The sequence below is a fragment of the Rhipicephalus microplus genome, chromosome 3 (genome assembly GCF_043290135.1).
Source record: "Rhipicephalus microplus isolate Deutch F79 chromosome 3, USDA_Rmic, whole genome shotgun sequence".
NCBI lineage: Eukaryota > Metazoa > Arthropoda > Arachnida > Ixodida > Ixodidae > Rhipicephalus > Rhipicephalus microplus.
Genome location: NC_134702.1, coordinates 104,475,809 through 104,497,724, shown reverse-complemented (window position 1 = coordinate 104,497,724; position 21,916 = coordinate 104,475,809). Strand labels below are relative to the sequence as shown.

The window sequence follows — 21,916 nt, the reverse complement described above, 5'->3', positions numbered from 1 at the left end:
CTTCGATCACAACACTGAAGTCCTCCATAGTGCCCGAAAGGAATACCAGGTCCAGCAGTGACTGAATCAATGGTGGTATTTAGAATTGATGGTGTTATAAAATTGAAACATTACAAATCAAACAGGAAAACTTGGTGCTCGATCAAATGAAAAGGCACGCTGCAGAATTACCGTGCGCTAATATCTGTGTTCTAATCGAGATATTTACGCAGGAGAACAAAATACTTACAAAACAGCACTTTTTTTCAAATAATAAAGATTTTCACACAACTATCCTCTGCGCAGCGCCTTGGAGCTATGAAAAGAGGCAGCCAACCTTGTTCCAGAGCGGCCCACCAGCCGAATTCTGCCCACCAGCGAGGCGCTGCACACCCAGGTGCTGGTGGGAGCCGCGGTGCAAATCGAGGTGGCGGTGCAAATCGAGGTGGCAGAGCCAATACCCTTAGCCATGCAAGGGAGCGTCCACCACCACACCAGACAAGAGGAGGCAACAGTCAGGCTGGAGGGTGAGACAGACTGTTGCAGCATTTTTTTAACAGCCAAGTTGCTTAAGTTGGAGGTAAGGCCGACGATGATGGATGGATGGAAACACGCTCTGATACTTAGCGGGTTGTTTTTACGTTGGAACAGAAAAACTAAGTCTCTCTGCTGCGTTACGGGCTCATTGGACTGTCCATAGTTGCTCTTGGGGTCCGGGACAGGTATAGCAGTCGCAGACTGTATGAGTTCGCCACTGCTTAACCCGGCGCCCCATGGACTGAATGAATAATTGAAATACCTCCATTGAGTTCCCGCTGGACGCGCCCTAGCGCGCTGTGGGCGACTCCTACGTCGGTCGAGCCGGTCCGCGAAGCGGTTGTCCTGGCACCGTCGATGTCCGCCTAAAACTTGGCGGACATATGCGCCACAAAGGGTGAGTACGTGCTAAGCAGCTCCTAGCACATCATAGTATAACAAGGGGGCGGGAATGAAAAGTGAGGATGAGAGTGCCTCTCAAGAACATCCTTTCAAGAACATCCGGAAATTGTGCTCGAGATGCCTCTGTGAAACGACAACGCAGAGCCAAGAACGCTGGCGCCACACTCTCCCGTCCCCTTGGTCGTCACTCACGACCGTTCACTGGCTGGGCCACTCTCAAGGCGATGGCAGAAATGAGTGAAGGCGAATGTGCGGCGGCAACGGTGCGCTCTCTTGGAGCAAGAAATGCATTCGCATTTCCTCCCGATTTCCGTCGGGGAGGTGGGGCATTTTTTTTTTCAGCCTGCCTGATTCTGGTAGGCTGATGTTTGTTTAGTACTGGCAGAAATACCATGTATACACGTAATATATTTGACGTTTTATTAGTGTTTTTCGTTCACCATGTAATGTACAGTCCGCCAAATCTTTAGCTATCAGGCATGAGTGGCAGTTTTTTCTGCATATCGTTGCCATACAACTGAATTAAGTTTCGCTTGAACTAAGGACAAGGGTATCCCATAAAGCACATGTCCACGAAGCATTTTTTTATAACTTCATTCCACAACCTAGACAACAATCGACGACCTAAGGTTGTCCTAAGTATGCCCTACACAGTACGGTCTGAGCTCATCTTCAAATGAACCTCAACTGGTACTAATCCCGTCTGTTTCTCCGGCCCCAGATCATCCTCATGTTGTCCTGAGGTTGACATTCAGAGATTTTGTCAGTGTGCGTTCAGGTCGACCTCAGGAGAGCATTGAAGGTCCTTTTTAGATGATATTCTAAGCTTTTAGGACGCATAATACCCCAATTGGAAGTGCGATTTTTCAATGTGATTGTTTTCCATAAATTAAAAAAAATCAGCCTTAGAACAAAAGCATGCATCTACTGCTTCAAAGTTCATACTTCAAACTTTGTTAGTAAAAGATCAATAAATGCCACACCCACAAAAATATATAAACAAGCACTGACACGCAAAGCTTTTTTTCATTAATGAGTTTTGAACAACGAGTCCATGGAGCTTGACAAAGTGAGGTTGGTGGATTGAATCCCTTGACTGGAGGTCTCTAGAGATGGGCAGGGTTCAAGAGGAGATATTTGCTCCGTAGATCATAGTTGCCTCTGTGTTATACCAAGCTATTGGCCTCGCTACTCTCCACCATCGCCATGTGCATTTCCAGAATTCTAACTCATTGCTTAAGTTCGGTAACATATAAAAATAAATGTGGAAGTGCTGATTTACAAGAAACGTTCCGTGCCTGTCAACAATCTCACATGCCACCATCATTACAAAAGCTACATCTCTTGCAATGGCTGGTAAGTCCAAGTGATTTTTTAAAACTGCTCATATGCAACTACAGAGGTTAATCTGGCAAATGCGCGTGCGAACACACACACACCTCAAAATGCCGTGCCCTCCAAACCCTGTTGTCGCAGCAACAACGCTGAACCTATTCAATTTCGGAACTGCAAACAATAGTAACGCACTCGACATGTCACAAACGAGTTGAAAAATACTTCGGTGATCTTCCAACTATAGAAAAACATGGGAAACGAATCCTTGGACACTCGCAAGATCATGGCACACAATTCACACCACATCTTAGCACGAAATCATCTGCTTTGGCGGCGCTGGCTTACTTTACTGCCAAAACTGCTTAAATGCATAAATAGGCTTATGCGCATCTATTTATTCATAGTCTTAACCTGCAGTCAACGTTTTCTTCCATTTTGTATGCGAAAAAGGAACAGACTTGAGGAAACCTGCCTGCCACAATGCCTAACCGTGCCATTTTCTTCAAAAATGAAGTTGTTCTCTTGCTTGGCTTGGATTGCTTAGACTTAGGCTGTTCAGAGTGACAATGTTGCCCGGCATAAAAAGAAATATGGCATGCGCTGGATGAGATTCCTGTGATTGCTACCGTTGGACACCGTGTTAATTAACCGTGTCGTTACGTGCTCGTTGCCGGCCACATGGAAATCGTTCATGCTCATGTATGTGCAAAACAACAAACTTCAAAAACACTACACACAAGTCCCTGAAAAACATTTTTATGCATATCTGTGAGGTGCTAAAAAACGAGCACGAAAAAAACTATTGTACGATCCAGAGCTACGCTAGTTGTTGTCAAATACATTCAATGTTTGCGCGCTCGCGACGAAATGCCACACAAAATTCATGAACAGCCTCTTTTTGAATTATGCAGTACGCACTAAAACATCTTACTGTAGACGTTTTTCGTACGTCTAGTTGTCCTCGAGGAATACTGACAAGTACCCTTTCTGTATCATGATGTGAATGCCTTTCTCAGGGTGCACTGAAAACGTCATCTAACATGAGGACGGAATGAGTACGTCCGTACCATTTGATGACGACCTCAGGTCGTACAGTGTTGTCCGGAAATAAAATGCTGACAGACAAAAACGTGGCTGCTGCGCACAATAGCTTATATTTTGGCCAACTGTGCATATGTAAACACATGTTTCTGTAACAAACTTTGGTGTGTCTGTGCATGTTGTGTTCAGTCCCGATGTTCTGTTGGAATGTTATCGATTTCTACTGTTTGTGAGAGTAAATTTCTCAAATCACAAAAAACCTAGGGTCCTTGGCACATCAACGTGAAACGACTGGAAGGCGAGAACCATCCTTTCACCTACATCTTAATAAGCAGTATGCCTGCTCTTGTGACTACAGCGCAAACAGTCACTTTCGCTATATTTCTCTTCGTGTAATAATATGTGTGCATGCACATCCACCAATTAACCTGGATTGATATTTTTTGTGCACGCCTATAAAGTTACCAATCAATATACGCATTTCAGGATTTTAATGACCTCGCACTTCGTAGTCTTTGTATAAGGAAAAAAAATGTCACAATGATGCCATCTTGCTATAAAAATGGTATCAGTAAATTTAATACCGTTATATATTCTGAGACACACCAAAAAAACCCTTCATTCAGTTTTCATTATAATTGAGACACTGAAGTAAAAATACCATTACGACTTATAAAACGAGTCAAAACTGCCAGTCCCACTTGAAATCATGTCATTCCTTGCTATCCGCCAGACTTGCACCTCGAGTGCACCAATCCGCCAGACTTGCAATAATCGATATAGTTTCACAGAATATCATAGTATTTTTCACCACTTTGATTCGTTTTGCCACTCTCATCTAACCTTAACAGTCATGTCTCTTTGCAATTGCAGCAACAGTGAAAACAGCCAACAGAAGCACGAGAGCAAGCACAAGGGTCAACCTCGCGGCGGCCACACAAGGGGTGACCGAGGTCGCTTCCAAAGAGGCCGCTTTCACTCGAGAGGACGAGGTGGCGTTAAGGCACACCCACCCTGCTCGGGCAAAAATGAAGGCGGGGCGCTTAGTGCAGGACAAAACTTGCTCTGCTTCAAGCGAGCACTGCGTCACAAAACGGCCGATGACGAAACTTCTATGGTCTCAGAAAGCGACAGCTGTGCGTTCAGTGTTTCAGACTTTGGTGATGCAATGAGCGAATGCGGCTTCAACGATGGTCAGTTTTACGACGGTGGCAAGACCTTGCCGGAAGATCAAGACAGGGGTCAAGATGAGTACACTTTATTGAAGGTGGACAACTTCGAAGACCTGACGGATGCCGTGTTGTCGACTGGCAACGAGAAGGCCGGTCCTTTAAGCATGCGCACACAGCAGCCGGTTCTGAATGCCCACGCGGTGCTCGCTTCGCCGGCGCTCGCATCAATCGGTTGGATAAGTGTCTTCTGGGACATTGAGAATTGTGCGGTTCCCAACGGAGTTCCGGCATACGACATTGTGCGCAAGGTGCGCCAGACGTTCTACAAAGGCCTCCGGGAGGCAGACTTCTTGGTTGCTTGCGATATCAGCCGCATGAAGCCTACTGTCATGAGCGAGCTCACTGAAGCTCATGTTACCTTGATGCACGTGCCGGGAAGCCAAAAGAACGCGGCCGACGAGAAGCTACGCTCTGAACTGCGACGGTTCTCAGACACTTACAAGCTGACTGGTTCGCGCATAGTGCTCATATCTGGCGACGTTGACTTTGCAGCGGAGATACATGAGATTCGATACAAGAACCTCATCCATGTCGCGCTGATCCACAATGACCAGGCAAAGCGGTCCCTTACGGACACGGCCAACCAGAGTATCCGCTACGGAGAATTTGTTGCGGACATCAAGATGGTCGAAAGGGTGAAGGAAGCTAAAGCGTCTATACAAACCGGGCAGAACAAGCCATTACCCAAGAAACCAATGCAGATAGACAAGGTTAATAACACCCAAGCCCCTGCTAGCGTATGCAAAAAGACTGCAGAATCAAAACCTTTGGGACAAAACGGGGCAGCCAAGAAGCTGGCTAAACAATCCCAGAAAAACAGTGTTCAAGCGACAGGGAACACTTTCAGCACAGCCGCACCTGCGGCTAGAGGCACAAACGGAATGTGCGCCAACAACAAAAAAGAAACAAAAACTGACAACATGACGACAGGGAAAGCCATTCTCACCAAAGTTGGACTGCTCGTTCGTCAACAGCCTAAAAATTTGCAACACTGGCAGAGCTTCCTTACCAAACTGAACATCCCTCAGGACTTCAGCCTCGAAATCGGAAAGGACAAGGACGTCATTTGTCTGGTTTACTCCAGCAATAAAAAGTCCAAAAAAGCCGTAGCAGCTCTGAACAAACAGGTAAACGGGGAAGGCGACATGGTGAAGTGCTTGGGAATACTGTCCGACAAGACTGTCCCATGCAACGTTGTACGCTCACCGGACGGACCCCTCTCCTCAAAAAATGTAAAAGAAGCAACCAACTATAACGAAGCATTACGTAAGTCTGTCAGACAGAAGATCGCTTCTATGAAAGGTAATGATCAGGCTGCGAAGGAAACGCGTTTGGCTCTGGAGAAACTTGGAGAATCTTACGCAGCTCAGCTGAATGAGTTCATGGCTACCTTGGGCAAGATCTCAACATCATCGCAAGAGGCACACTCTATTAGAACGAAGGAAGTGCTGAGGCTACGGCGGGCCTCGCCACTTTATGGCGTGAAATCCAGGCTGTTTGAGGCCCTTGAGAAGCGTAAGGTCGTCTTCCTGGTGGCTCCACGTGGATCCACGTCTTGCCTCGAAGTGCCTTCATACCTGCGTGATCTAGGCTTCCGCGTGCTCAGCATCCAGCCCAGTGACATCGCCGCCGAGCAGTGCGCTAAGCACGCGGCGAGTGTTAGCGGGATAGGAGTGGTGGAGTGCTGGCGCGCTGCAGGGCAGCAGGTCAGCCTACAGTCGACAGTCGTGTTCACGACTGCGCGCCGCTTCTTTCACGAGTTCATGCGCTGCGGAACAACGTTAGCGAGCTTCCAGGCTATCGTCGTCGACGCTCTTCAAGAAGACAGTGCTTACCAACGCATCGTCCTGGCAGTGTTGCGCATGCACTTCTTACATCGCGTGCACCTTGTGCTGTCCGGAAGCGAGAGCTGCGCCTGCTCATCTGTCCAGCAGACGTTCTGCCTGGGTGACCAGGACATAGTGAAATGCTATGTTCAGTTTCCTGTGGAGGTCATCTGGAAGGAGCGGCCGATGAACTTGAATGTTGCATCCGCGAGCGTTGCCGCCACGATCGAGTTCTGTCAAAAATGCGGCACAGGTGGAGACATAGTTGTCTTTTTGCCCTCTCTGGCGGATGCGTTCCTCGCCGACGCACTGCTGGAATACCGAAAGAACACAGGTCAACTCGAGCGAAGAGTCCACCATGAGGTCTTATTACCTGGGAACACGTCGCTGTCAAAGTTTAGTACGCCATCGCTGATGGACTGGAGAGTAGTGTTCGCTGTGGAATATCCCGATGCCATCGCTGGCACACTTCACGTGCGCTGCGTCATTGACAGCGGTCTGACGCGCACTATCGTTAACCGGAATGGTGTTTTAGTCGCCCAACTTGCGTACATCTCAGAGGCAGAGGCCGACGAACGGAAAGCTCTGGTCGGACACTGGCTGAAAGGAGTTTGCTATCGCCTGTATACCCGGGACGCCTTCACTTCTTCGCTATCAGTCGATGAAAAAAACTCCCGCTTCATTGAAGACATTGTTCTTCGCCTAGCACGACAAATGAGCAATGTTGCGCCATATCTCGAAAAGATACCAAAGGAGTTTGTGACGAATGCGAAGAAAGCACTTGCAGGTATCGGGGCGTTGGATTCAAATGGGCGCCTTACAGATTTGGGCGCTAAACTTTGCGAGAACAGCCTAGAGCCTAGACTCGGTAAATTGGTACTGGGATCACTGGACAAGGCCGCTCCCTTGAACGCTGTGCTGACCTCTGCTCTAGCTTACGAGGAAGTACTCGCTACTTACAGACCCCTCAATAAGGACGGCACAGAACGAGAATTTCAGCGCTCTGAAGGAGACTGCGTCTTTTCTCGAATCACTGACTTATACAAGAACTGGCTCGCTGTCCCCAAGAAAATGAAGAGCGCGTGGTGTGAAGTGAACGGCGTTCATGAAACTTTTATCAGTCACCTCCACAGCACCGTTCTAGCTATTCAGTCAGAATTTGACGCTCTCAGGGGGAAAAACCTGAACTCAGATTCAACAAAGCAGGACAAAGACGTCACAATCACGGTGGCCGAATTGCTTGCCGAATCCTATCCACAATGCTTGCTCCAAGCCTCAGAACGGGGCTTCAGTAGCCCCACGCTTGGAAGCAAGCTTCAGGTGTCGCCACTATCAGTGCTCGGCGTCAAGGCTGGGCAAGCGAAAAATGTAGTATGCTGCCTATTCTCTCTGATGCCTGGAGCAAGAAAGCTGCAGCTCCTTAACTTTTCATCTCTTCCAAACAAAGACGACACTTCTGAGACCAAAGAAGGCTCGCCACTGTCGCCGTCAGAACTTCCGCACATTCAAAAAAGGTTCGGGCCTATTGGGAACCTTATCTGGAACCAACAGTTCAACACGCCGCAAGTGCTGCAATCTATAGAAGACAAGCTGGGAAACGAGGTGCATGGGAAAGAAGGGTCGCTCATGATCGACGCCAAAGCTCAGTGCATTGTCATCAGAGGTTCTGAGCAATACTGTATTGAAGCTCGACAATACCTCCAAAGCATCGTCACTGATCAGGTGGCAAAACTTGCCAGGAAGGACAGAGAGGCTCTCCTCACACCACCCGACTCGCCCTATAGTACACATCCCATTCTGGTTGTTATCAGCGTCGGAGGTCGAGTGGACGAAATCCTATCGCCAACTAATTTTCGTTCCCTCGTGGTTGGCGATGTAAAGATTCCGCTTGCTGATTTTCGAAAGCTGGTCAACAGGCTCGGAGATATTGTCCAGTACTGGTTTCTCAAGAAGGACAATGCCTTCCAGATCACGTACAAGACGGCGAAGGAAGCCGACGCTGCTTACAACTCACTTTCTGAGCAAAATAGCGACCTGACAGTTTCCGTTAAGGGTGAGGCTCTAGCATACCGCGACGAGCAAAAGCACCGGAGATCGGCGTTCCACGCTCAGGTGTCTCTCTTACGGCGTCGCTGCACGGGCATTGCCTTCGCTGAGCTGCCAGACCAGGCATCCATGGACCGCATCGTGGGGTCGCTGCCACTACATTTACAGCTCGACGGCGTTGTGGTGACTTGTGAACGAAACAAGAATGCATCCTGTGGGCTCTTCATTAAGGGCTTAGCGCCAGGCACTGGCCAGACAGCTGTGGAAAATCTCCTTCGCTCCTCATTGCCCGTAGGTTTGAAGAGTGTTCGTCTCATTCGCGAACCCAAGCTCGAGACAACTTCTCAGGAGCTCCGAGCGCTGGAAGAAGCCGTGCGCAGCATATTCGAAAGAGAAGCTGGTACCGAAGTACCAAAGCTCAGCCTTCAGAAACCAAAGAACATGGACTACGCTTTCAGAGGCTGGGTGTCTTTTGAAGACGCTATCGTGGCACAGCGCACATGTGCGCTTCTCAAAGGGGCCCCGGTTTCCACAGACGTTTCCCAGGGTTCTGCGATCACACTGCCTCTCAACATTCACACCTTAGTGCAAGAGACCTTCTTCTTTCCCCGCCTTTTCTTTGCGGCCATACAAGACCGAGTCAAAGCCGAGCTCCATTGCCAAGAAGGTATTCGGCCTGAGGACAACCTCAAATGTGATGCGACGCCCTGCGGTCCAGCGGTAGTTCGCGTCAGTCTGCGTGCCAATAACCTGCACGATTTCCAAAAAGCCGTGCTGCTCTTCAATAGGCTGATCAGCTCAGAGGCAGTGCTCATCGAAGAATCGCCACGACCGGAGATAGTAGCGGCTGTTGTCAATGCCGTCGCACCTGAAGGTGGCGTCTACGTGATTCAGAAGCCTGGTGGTACGCGGCTGGTTGGTGACGAGGAACTCGTCTCCGCCGCCGTGGAGGTGCTAAAGAAGCGCATCAAAGCACAGGTGAGCACTAGTTGACAAATTAAGTACACTTCGGTTACCGTGAAGCACATAAAGAACAGGACATTATGGTGTAGTTACTCTCCAACTGTATAGTTTAAACACTAATATATTACCGAGGAATGTATCGGTACTTCACATTATCGTAGTTATAAAGCAATTTTTTTCACTGCAATTCATCAGATTTTCGCGTGCACACAATTTTTGTGGCCGTGTAAGCAGGGCAGATGAAGATCAAGATTTCATGAGTCGTTCATGCACTTCCCACTTTTATTGTGGTCAAAACACGGACATGTCATGGCGACAGTGACATTTGAGCAAAAAAATGTTATTTTGTGTGCTTCCGTTGCACAAGTAGTTGAGCTGCCACACAACGCCTCGGAGTCAGCCTTAGATCGAAGTCAGTTACATAACGAAAATACTAAACTCTACATAAATACACATATGTTGCACGAGAGTCTGTGACATGCACAGGTGCTTGCTGTCAGGACATTATTCAGGGGGGGGAGTGCAGCAGCAGCACGCCGAACATGCAAATGCTGCTGAACAAAGGTTGCAGAGCACATAAGATGAGATCAGCACGCGAAACATGTGTTTTGGATAGGCTTTAGTAACAGAGATGTGCTGCGAAGTGTTGTTGAAAGCCAGCTGATATGATGGACAAGGGCATGCTCTCTTTGTAGATCCCTTTTCAGTGGTCGTGTGCTGCGGGCGTTGGTGCAACTACGCAATGCACCATCTATTACTATGCTCTTTCCTTCGACTCGGAACTTCTCCGTTTTATTTCAGTTATTTCTTTCTCCGAAACCGTGGCTGCAGGTGGCTTTTGCCTAGTTGTTGCAGCCATTTTTGTTGAGCCATAGCGAAGCGCCGGCCAAGTGTCGTTGCGCCGTTGCCAGTTGTTGGCACCAGTACCAGTCTCAGAAAAAAAGGTCACGTGATTTCTAGGTAGGGCTCTTGCGGACGCCCTGCAGCTGAACGAGCGCTTTTGCAACCTAGCCATGGCTAAGTTGGTGAAAGCAATAATTTCTTGCAAGAAATGCTTTAGAACTGAAATGAAAGAAATAAGTTTAAATTTAGGAACTTGCTTTCTTTACTAGACACAGCATTAATGAAAATTAACACACAATGATGCCAAGGAAAGTATAGCAGATGTAATTAAAGTAATTGTAATTTATATGTGAAGAAAGCAAAGTAGACGATAAGTGATTTTTTTGTTCACTTTCGTCACATTTACATCACAATTACTGCTAATAATATCCCCGCATTATTTTGTTTGGCATGATCCATCATTAGTTCCCATTAATAATAGGGTTAAAGTGTGAAAAGTGGAGTGATTGCTGCGCGATTATTCATAGGGCAAGCACAAGAGAAAGAAATTGGTCCTCGTCGGCGACGATTTCAGCACGCTGAGATCATTTGTGGGCAAGTTCGGCCACGACCCATGGGAACTGGCGAAGGAATGCAAACTGGAAGCGGCACAGTTCGATGCAAACTTCGAGGCAATCAATGTCGTCGGATTGGACACAGCAATTGAACGTGTGAGTGATGGCACCATAGACAAGATGCACTTGGGATAGTGTGATGGAGGTTAATCTCAACACCTGAGTGTTACGATCTGGGTCACATATGTCACAGTTAAGCGCTTTATTCACTGACAAAATTCAAGCAATCGGTGAAACCAATACAAATTTTAAAATGACACCATTCGAAGTGTTCACTTGATGTGAAGCTGTAAACGCATATTTGCGCAACTCTTGCCCTCAGTGAGCTTGTAAACTCTTTCTTTCCCCACATAAAGTCAGTAAGAAAAAGGCCATGGTTTCATGTGGCAGCAGATAGTTAAGCACAATTACAAACACACCTAGGATTAAGTTAACTGCTCTTGTGCATGTGCATCAATAGGATTTGGTCACTATCACATTATTATCAGCACAGTACAGTAATAAAGTCAATGGTAAGTATGTCACTAATAACGTAAAAATAACAATAAAACACTAGTGCACTGCATGTTTCGTGTGGAGGGCGTTTTCACGCACGACTTCCAATTGTGGGTTGTACGCAGCATTCCAGATCAGGCAGTGTACTTATGCATTTTTGACTCCACGCAAGTATATTTCATGTACTTTCTGAGGTCTTAAAGTGCATAATTACTGCATTTGTAAGTATCTTTCCGATTTTAACGCAACAAAATTCCACTTACAGAGTGCTGATTTCCTCTTTCTGTCACGTCGTTCATAAACTTCATATTTTACCACATTACACCTCTGCTCGAATAAATGGCACTATTCATGGTGATCATCCACTGGGTTTACTGTTATCGATCAACTGACATTGCCAGAATTTTTTCAACGGAGGAGGCAGTGCCTTATTTCTGACTGAGGAGGAGGGTCTAAAAAGGCAAATGATGTAGCACTTTTAGGCCATACAAAGCGGAATTTCAAAAGATTGTAGAGCTGCTGGCCCAATTAACATGGGTTCTCTTATTGAATATGGCTCCAGCAACATTTCCTGTTGAATGATTTTCCATAGTTAACACTGGGAATTTTATGGCACACAGAAATATTGAAGGAACTAGTAGAACGGCTTACTACGTTCCAATGGCTGCACCCGGGTCTAGAGCCTACCATTGCCTCCGGATAAGAGTATATAGCATGGTCAAAAGTAAAGTTCACTTTATGAAAAGCCTTTCAGCTTTTCTAATTAGTCCAGGCATGTGCATATATATCTAGTCTATTTTATCCTAAAAAAGCTAAAATAAATTGTAGTGGAAGACCATCGCCCTCCATAGAACGTGATAATAGAGGAACAACGAAAAGTACGCGAAATTGAACTTTCTCTGCTTTGATATAACATATTTTTCATTCCTGTTTCAGAACCAGTTTGTATCGCAACAGCAAACTACATGTGTCGCCATGTTTGTCACGCACAGGCAGAGCAACTGGTGAGCCAACTGTCAAGAAGTCCCATAAAGGTTGAATCCACTTCCCAGTCTGAACGCTGCCCAATTTGTCGTGAGCCACCGTACCTTTCCAAAGGAAGGGAGGTTTCGGTGGATGGGCATCGTCTAGAACTGTGCGGCCATTGGCACTGTGTGTCATGCCTGCTGCTGGCCTTCAAACAGGCTCCACTGCCACTAGCATGCTTCGAGGAAGTAAGTCATTTGCCATAATCTAGCTGTTACCTAGACCAACTAGGTACATGTATTGCATCGTGCGACCATATTGTACTTTGTTCAGTATATGTAATGTGGGAGCTATATAGTAAGTAGCATAGTCATTTACTGTATACTTTACACTGAAATTGTGTTTGATACTAAGTCGTGGTTGCTAGGTTAATACTAACCAGTTCCTTTATACTACAGTTAAACCTGCTTATAAAGAACCTCCATATAATGAATTTCTCAGTATAACGATGTTTTTCTATTCCCCGCCGTCGCTCCATAGAAGCACATGTATTTGCAACCTCAATGTAACAAAGTAACAGTGGGAGACAACCTTGATATAACGAATTTTCCCCGCAAACAATCTAGGAATTTTGCTCCGCATATTGGCATTTTGGTACGAGCATGCATCTTCCGCGGCTACCCCGCTGCTAACGAAGTGTGAAGCGGCGTCGGGGCGTACGGAGCACAAGGCGAGAGCGAGCGCTCGTTATTGCGAGGTGGGCCTGCACCCCACCAGCTGGCATTGCCGCTGTTCTAGCCGCCGCAGGCGCATGCGCTGGTGTGCCCCCCCCCCCCCCCCCGCAATTCGAAACAAAAATAAAACTACTTTTGCGTTTTGGCAGTGCCACGCTTTTAGTTAGCATCACACATCTGGGGCCGTGCTGCATATAGAGGGCGCTTTGCCGAATGGTTTTTCCGCGGTACCCATGTTTTGTCCGTGTCGTTCGCCCATCTGCATAGTTTCACTGCGTGCGCATGGTGTGGCCCCCGACGACGTTCATCTTTGCTTTTCTTTTTATTGAGATAGCAATTGTATAAACAGTCTCAAATGGTCTTTTGCCATAGTCTCCGTCATTCGCCGTATATCTATACGTACCTATATATGTGAAAACTCAGGGAAAAAAAAAAAAAAAAACCCGCCCGCGCTCAGCGCCCAGCTTGTCACGATGCGCTGACGAGCGTTTATCTCCCACGTGTACTTTGCCCTGAGAATGGGGTGGGGGGTTAGATGCTTGTGGGTGCACACTTATCCTTTGGTGGGGAGAATCTTGCGTCTTCGACATTGACCTGAACGATCGCGTTTAGTTGCCGCACAAAGATTACTCCGTTCGCTGGACAGGCGCTGTTTGCGAAAGTAGTGCACTTTTCAAACTCAGTGAAGTAAAACTAGGGCACTTGTTAGTTTGCACTCATATCTGTACCTGTAATTACGTTCCGTGCCACGGTTTTGTTTACACAGCACGCTAAGTGTCGAGCGGTAAACGTTATTAGTTGGCTCTCGTCCTGTGTATGTTGTTTTCGTGCATCATTTGCGCGTGAGCAGCGCACTGCACATTTAGATCTGCTTGCCATTCTCAGCGTTACATTCTAAGTTGTTGCTTATCGCATTTCTCGCTTCGCCCTTGCAACGAAACTATGACTTTTCTTAGTATCGAAAAACCCCTTCGTCACCACCAAGGGGATGTCGCATTAGGCGCTGATGGAAACTCTCCGAGCCCACGGTCACGACTGATCTTCAGAGGTCAACTCGTCACGCACTTCCGCCGCGAGATCGCAGGCTGGTAGCTTTTGCGATTATCCGATTAGTTCTGGCAACACTATGGCACGTTGAATGCATTGCAATGAACGTGATCGCAAAAAATTGTAATGTTATAAGAAGTAAGGCTGGCAGCCCACTTTTTCAGATTCGATGTCGCGGAACCCCTATGAATGCTGGCGTGAGCAAATACGACCTCTCCAGGAAAAAGTACTCCTTCCAGACAGCCTTTTCTTGATGAAACCGCACTGATATTCGCCGATTAGCAAGCTCATCAGCGATCGTGACCACCCTTAAAATCGAGGTTCATTATAGCTGCTCGAGCAATGCCTTCCAGCCATCCCGCATTGCTTCATGCTCGTTCAAGACGGGTGGTTTACTTTCTGTTCGAGCTTTCTACGGCAGTTCTAACACGCGGGATATGTTATCTTTGAACTTTCCAGGCCATAGGGATGGGCCGACTCATTTGATTTCTGCTTCATCAGCACTTGCATGCTTTTAGCCACTAGTGAAAGTTACGATGCGCGGAGCATGTTATCAATTTGGACTTGTTACGGAACATGACGACGACGGCAAAAACCCGCCGTGAGTGTCCATGTAATTAATATCGCAGTAATAACGCAGTTTTTCTAACTGTACAATAAGTGCTTTGGTTTCGCTCTGTTTTTAGTCCCCGTTTTGTTTAATTTGGGCATTTATTTTCCGAATTTTCGTACCGAACCTGTATATAGTGAAACCCTCTTTATAACGAATTTTTCTGAGAATTGACCAGTTTTGTTATATTCCGGTTTACCTTATATAGACAGGATGTCCTAGCAAATTCTAGCCAGACTTTAAAAAAAAATGTGAAGACACTCAATGACGACGAGTCTGAATGCATGCTGCTGACTGTTGCCTGGAGTAAGTCTGACTTTCTTCGTCTGATTGATTGCTTAACTAGGCCATTTTAATTAATTAATGTTTGAAGCAACAAAGCTTGGGGAAACACCAATGCAAAAGTTCTTGATCCATGGAAAACATCAAATTAGGCAGTTTCTAACTTTCCATTCGTTAGGTATCCGTGTTTCTCTGCTTGCTACAGATGCCCACGAAATACAAAAAATATTACGTGACATGCCCTTTTGCGGGCCTATGCATAGCGTGATTCAAGTGTTAGCTAACATTTCATGTATAAACAATGTTTTCCTCGCGGTAGGTCATGCCAGCAATAACCACACACAGAAGTTATTACTTGTGTGATCGTAACCAAAACGTGTTTGCCGCACAGCCACCACCATTCTCGCTGCCCTGTTTATTAAAAAAAAACATAGACAGCACAACCGGGCAACTGCCATGGTTGCTCGGATGCAGAATGTTAGGGAGCACAAGAATCATCACACGCACTTGTGCGTGAGCCGGCATGTCCCGTGATAATTTTTTTTTATTTCTCGAGCTTTTGTTGTAAGTAGAAAAACTCTAATATCTGATAGAAAGTTATGAACTTCCTAATCGGAGATATACCCTGTATATTCATACGTTCAGCTTTCAATATCGGTATCAGAATTTGCACAGCAAAGTGGAATGAAGAATAAATTGTTTTAGATGGGAAGCAGCTTTTTGACTAGTTTGTGTAGTGCTGTCTGTCCGTGTCTCTATGCCAACGCTCCGCACCGCGTCCCCCCCCCCCCCCCCCGCCGTTGTTGGAACGAGGCTAAGTAGGTCAGGTCGCAGGTGCGCGTTGACGTCACTCTCTCCCTCACCCGCAGAAGCTGCCAGCTCCTGCCAACACACCTAGATGTGTTGCTCCTCCGCCCGCTCACAACACCATCTCCACCACCTGCAACACTCAAGTGCACGTCGAGTGGAAACCCTTTCGGCTTGTTTATCTGCGATGAAACTTACACAAAACCCAAGCTGCCTCCCCTGTCCTTGCATTTCAAAGAAACCTTTACTCGAGTAAAGGCTACACCGAGTTTCGATTCAAGCCGTTCTTCCTTCACCCACGTCGATTCCCTTTTCAGCCGAGTCAATGGCGTGTGCACCTCTGTTGCTTCGCACCCATTCATGATTCCCTTTGGATACAATTTCTTTGGCCTTACGTTATTGACAGAATTTTTTCCCTGTACAATTGTTGCCAGTTGTTAGCATACATGAACAACTAGTTAGCTCAGAAACAGGGAGTTGCTTGAGATTTCTCTAAGAAGAGTATTTGGTTTACCCAGCTTTGTTGTTTTATACCTCCTTGAGATTTGGCTGAATGATAGAAATTGCTGCTCGAGACTACTGGTTATTGCAAAAGTGGAAACCTACCTATGTCTCCTTTTCTTATTACTTTAATGGAGTACCTCAGACAATCAATATCGAATTCCAATGTCCTGCACTATTAACGCGATAGCGTTAGAAAGATTGTGTCGCAAATATTCTGCTGTCGGCGTCCCGGGTTGTGAGCAAAAAATCATTCATGAGCGTAAAATCGAGAAAGTAGCAAACAAAACAAATAATAAAATTCTCGCTCCCATTGAGGATCAAACCTGGGCCGATCGCGTGCGTGGCAAGCAGGTGTCTTACCACAAAGCCACAATGTTATATTTTTTTCTTTATTACACTTTCAATACATTTTATACATATTGCCACGTTCCATTTCCCAAGTTTTCGTTATCGTCCCAAAACACCACACGATTCTCAGCGCAAACCGCGCCTGAAGTTTTCGAGAAGGTTCCGGACTGTAGTAGATCATTTCGATAAGATCACGCCCACTGTGCGAACGGTACAGATTGTTCAGGAACCTACGCCACCGCCAGCGATAACGCTAGAACATTCGATGGCAAGAGTATAAATGCCGACGCGCTTCGCCGCTTGTCAGTTGTTGAACGAAGGCCGACGCTCCGTTCGCCGCTATCAGTCCGAGACTGCTATCTGTGCAAGACTGCTGCTGTAATCGGACTTTCCGTTTACTGGGCACAAGTTCGCCCAAATAAACAGTTAAATCCGAACACGAAGTCTCCTGTCTTCGGCCACGTCACGACCCCGTGACATCTGGTGGAGGTGCTGCTTCGTTCACGTACCGGACGCCCCCGTCAAGCCGTGAACCCAGGCCACGTCGCGGAGAAGACACCGACGCCAACCAAGAGCAGCGAACAAGCCGCCGACAGCAAGGTCTCCCACTGAAGTACGGGCTTCTACAAGACAAGGCGCGGAAAGCCAAGGCCATGACCTCTACTGCAGCAACTATGACAACCGGAGTGTCCCAGCCCGCGATCGTCATTCGTCAACCCAAGGAACCACCAACGTTTCATAGGTCATCGTTTGAAGACCCGGAAACCTGGCTAGAAACATACAACCGTGTGGCCGCCCTCAACCACTGGGACAACGAAGAAAAGCTCCGTCGTGTGTACTTCTACCTGTAAGACACCGCAAGGACCTGGCTAGAGAATCGGGAGTCCACGCTCCGAACGTGGGATGTCTTCTGCGGCGCATTTCTGCAAACGTTCGCGAGCGTCGCTCGCAAAGAGAGGGCCGCTGCTCTACTAGAAACCCGGGTTCAGCTACCAAATGAAAAGGTTGGAATTTTTACCGAGGAGATGACCCGCCTATTTCGTCACGCTGAGCCAGACATGCCTGAGGAGAAGAAAGTTCGTTTCCTCATGCGAGGGGTCAAACAGGAGCTCTTCGCGGGACTAATGAGGAATCCACCAAACACCGTCCAAGAATTTGTATCAGAGGTGACCACCATCGAAAAAACCCTGGACATGCGCACCAGACAGTATAATCGTCGTCTGACTCCAGAATGCGCTGCTGCTCAAGCCAGTGACTCCGACAACCTGCGTGAAACGATCCGAGCGATCGTGCGGGAAGAGCTGCGCAAACTGTTGCCTTCGGCGCAACCTCAAGTGGATTCGATCGCCGACATTGTGCGAGAAGAAGTTCGGCAATCGCTTCGAATTCCCCAAACACCGCTGCCCGAGCCAGAAACTATGAGCTACGCTGCTGCAGTGCGCCACAATGCTCCTCCCCGTCCACGCTGAAACGCCGCCCCGTCGCACTTCCGTCGCCAGACACCACCGCCGCCACCACCCCCACCGACGACCTACCGTTCGCCAGCGGGCCAGCGCAGTGCGCCGAGGAAAAACGACGTTTGGCGCACCCCTGACCACCGCCCACTGTGCTACCACTGCGGCGAGGCCGGGCACACTTACCGCCGTTGCCAGTACCGACAGATGGGACTGCGTGGCTTCGCCGTCGATGCACCATGTCCGCAGCCAGGGGAACGGCCACGTGACATCGCCGACTACCTGACAGGAACTCAATGGACACCACAAAGTCCTTCCCGTTTGCCGTCGCCTAGCCGCCGCATGTCACCGCACCCCCGGCAGTACTCCGGCCCAACCCGGGGCCGGTCTCCTAGCCTGTATCCGGGAAACTAAGGGCAGCAACCGGTGGAGGTGCGGTTGCTGTGCGACGAACTACCGAAGACCCCCCGACGACGACGACGCCACGACGGAGCTTTCCGAACGCAACGCCAACCAGGCAAAGCCCTGACGGCGAAAGCTCACTTACCGAAGGTGGCCTGACGACGCAACATGGAAGCAGCGGAACAAGCTGACGCAGCCGTGACCCGACGCCCCGCCCTAACTGTAATGCGAGACGGCGAACTAGCGACCTCGACGTTCTTATCGACGGCCACAGTGTGACCGCTCTCGTCGATACTGGAGCTGACTATTCTGTCATCAGCGGGTCGTTTGCCGCGAAGTTGAAGAAAGTTAGGACAGCTTGGAAAGGCCCCGAAATCCGCACAGCTGGAGGTCATCTCGTAACGCCTGCAGGAATCTGCACAGTGAGAGTCACCATTAACGGCCGTATTTATCCTACAGACTTCGTAGTCCTACAGCGTTGCTCGAGAGATGTCATCTTTGGCATGGACTTCTTATGCCTCCATGGTGCTGTCATCAACCTAAAAACAAAGTCGATAACGTTATCCACAGAAGAAGCACTACCGTCGCGCACGCCGTCAGGACACCATGCCTTGAATGTGCTGGAAGAACAAGTCACCATTCCGCCTCGCTCAAGCGTCATTATTTCAGTCGGCGCTCCTAAATCACCTGACTTGGAAGGTGTCGTTGAAGGCAGTCAGCATCTGTTGGTCACCCGAAATATTTGCGTCGCAAGAGGAATTGCAGAGCTGCGGGGACGCAAAGCAACGGTTATGCTCACGAATTTCAGCAATGAGTACAAACATATGAACAAAGGAACAACGGTCGCATACATCGAAGAAGTTGTCAAAGCCACCAGTGCTTTCGCCCTCGCCGATTCTGCGGAACCTGCTCAGAGGAACCAAGCCCCTCCCATAGCTTTCGACATCAATCCCAGACTTCCGAACAATAAGCAAGAACAGCTCAAGGCCCTGCTCCTGCAAGACGAAGATTGCTTTTCGTCGTCATCGAAAATTCGGCAGACCCCAATCACGAAACATCGCATCATAACCGAAGAAAATGCCAGAACACTCCGTCAGAGTCCGTACAGGGTTTCGACGCAAGAACGTGAGGCCATGAAGAGACAAGTTGATGAAATGCTTCGGGATGACATTATCCAGCCGTCCAAGAGCCCATGGGCATCCCCCGTGGTGTTAGTGAAAAAAAAGGATGGGACCCTACGTTTCTGCGTCGATTATCGCAGCCTGGACAAAATCACAAGAAAGGACGTGTATCCTCTCCCACGAATAGACGACACATTTGATCGGCTCCATAACGCCAAGTACTTTTCGTCAATGGACCTCAAGACTGGCTATTGGCAAATCGAAGTCGACGAAAGAGACCGAGAGAAGACGGCGTCTATAACACCGGATGGCCTCTTCGAGTTTAAGGTGATGCCCTTCGGCCTTTGCTCAGCGCCTGCAACTTTTCAACGCGTTATGGATACAGTACTGGCAGGATTGAAGTGGCAGACTTGCCTTGTGTACTTGGACGACGTCGTCGTGTTTTCCTCGAGTTTTGACGAGCATCTTCGGCGCCTCTAAGCTGTACTTCAAGCCATCAAGACATCCGGACTCACACTGAAGCCAGAAAAGTGCAGATTTGCGTATGAGGAGCTCTTGTTTCTGGGGAACGTTATCAGCAAGTCTGGAGTTCGTCCCGATCCACGGAAAACAGCCGCCATTGCCGACTGCCGGCCGCCCACTGACAAGAAGGCCGTGCGCCGATTTCTGGGCCTGTGCACCTATTATAGGCGGTTTGTGAAAAACTTCGCCCGCATCGCCGATCCTCTCACTAACCTTACCAAGGCCGACGTGGAATTCAAGTGGGAAACGCCACAGGAACACGCTTTCCAGGAGCTTAAACATCACCTCCAGACGTCTCCGTTACTTGCCTATTTCGACGAATTCGCCGAGACAGAAATACATACTGACGCAAGCAGCGTAGGTCTTGGCGCCGTTCTTGTGCAGAGGGCTGACGGACTTGAAAGGGTTATTAGTTACGCCAGCCGATCGCTATCCAAAGCGGAAGCAAATTATTCCACAACAAAAAAGGAGTGCCTCGCTATCATCTGGGCTACGTCAAAATTTCGCCCCTACCTCTACAGCAGGCCCTTCAAAGTTGTGAGCGACCACCACGCCTTGTGTTGGCTAGCCACCTTGAAGGACCCTTCAGGTCGCCTCGCACAATGGAGCCTGAGACTTCAAGAATATGACATTACTGTCATTTACAAGTCTGGCAAAAAACACTCCGACGCCGACTGTCTCTCTCGTGCGCCTGTCGACCAACCGCTACCCGACGACCCGGATGACGACTACTTCTTGGGAACGATAACTACAGACGACTTCGCTGAACGACAGCGGGCCGACCCGGAACTTAAGGCCCTAATAGAATACCTCGAAGGCAGGACCGCCGAAGTCCCGAAGGTATTCAAGCGCGCACTTGCGTCGTTCTTCCTACGAAACGGTCTTCTACAAAAGAAAAACTTTTCACCGCTTCGAGCTAAGTACCTCCTTATGGTGCCTTCAGCTCTACGACCAGAACTCCTGCAGGTCCTGCACGACGATCCGACGGCAGGGCACCTCGGTGTTTCTCGCACGCTCGCGAGGATACAAGAAAGGTACTACTGGCCACGTCTTACCACCGACGTCACTCATTATGTGAGGACATGCCGGGACTGTCAGCGACGCAATACACCGCCGCCAAGGCCAGCGGGACTTCTGCAGCCAATTGATCCACCTTGCCGACCTTTCCAGCAGATTGGTATGGACCTACTAGGGCCGTTCCCGACGTCGGCTTTCGGAAACAAGTGGATCGTGGTAGCTACCGACTATCTCACCCACTACGCCGAGACAAAAGCCCTGCCAAAAGGCAGTGCATTCGAGGTAGCTAAGTTCTTCGTCGAAAATATCGTCCTACGTCACGGCGCCCCAGAGGTCCTTATCACCGACAGAGGAACGGCATTCACTGCCGACTTAACTCAAGCGATCTTGGCATACAGCCAAACAAACCACCGCCGGACGACAGCGTACCACCCACAGACCAACGGCCTCACCGAGCGCCTCAACAAGACGATCGCCGACATGCTGTCAATGTACGTCGATGTCGAACACAAGACGTTGGACGCCATTCTTCCGTATGTGACCTTCGCATACAACACGGCGGTGCAGGAGACGACGCAGATATCTCCATACAAATTGGTCTACGGAAGGAGCCCGGCAACGACGCTCGATGCCATGTTACCCAACGTCACCGACGAAGAAAGCCTCGATGTGAGCGAGTACCTTCAACGTGCCGAAGAAGCCCGACAACTTGCGCATCTCCGTATCAAGAATCAACAGACGACAGACAGCCACCGTTACAACCTTCGACGACGCTTCGTGGAATACCAG

The 21,916-nt window shown here is 48.5% G+C and overlaps 1 protein-coding gene across 4 annotated transcripts in view; it reads left to right on the top strand.

The window, feature by feature from the left end:
• Nucleotides 1–21,916, top strand: part of LOC119171800 (uncharacterized) — a 69,354-nt gene that overhangs the window by 37,247 nt on the left and 10,191 nt on the right. For all 4 annotated transcript variants that reach the window (XM_037422666.2, XM_075890084.1, XM_037422657.2 and 1 more), the window contains exons 2-5: nt 286–506; nt 4,168–9,376; nt 10,732–10,914; nt 12,306–12,527. In XM_037422666.2, the coding sequence (XP_037278563.2) occupies nt 298–506; nt 4,168–9,376; nt 10,732–10,914; nt 12,306–12,527 (5,823 nt within the window). In that variant the 5' untranslated portion in view covers nt 286–297. The remainder of the gene's footprint in view (nt 1–285; nt 507–4,167; nt 9,377–10,731; nt 10,915–12,305; nt 12,528–21,916) is intronic.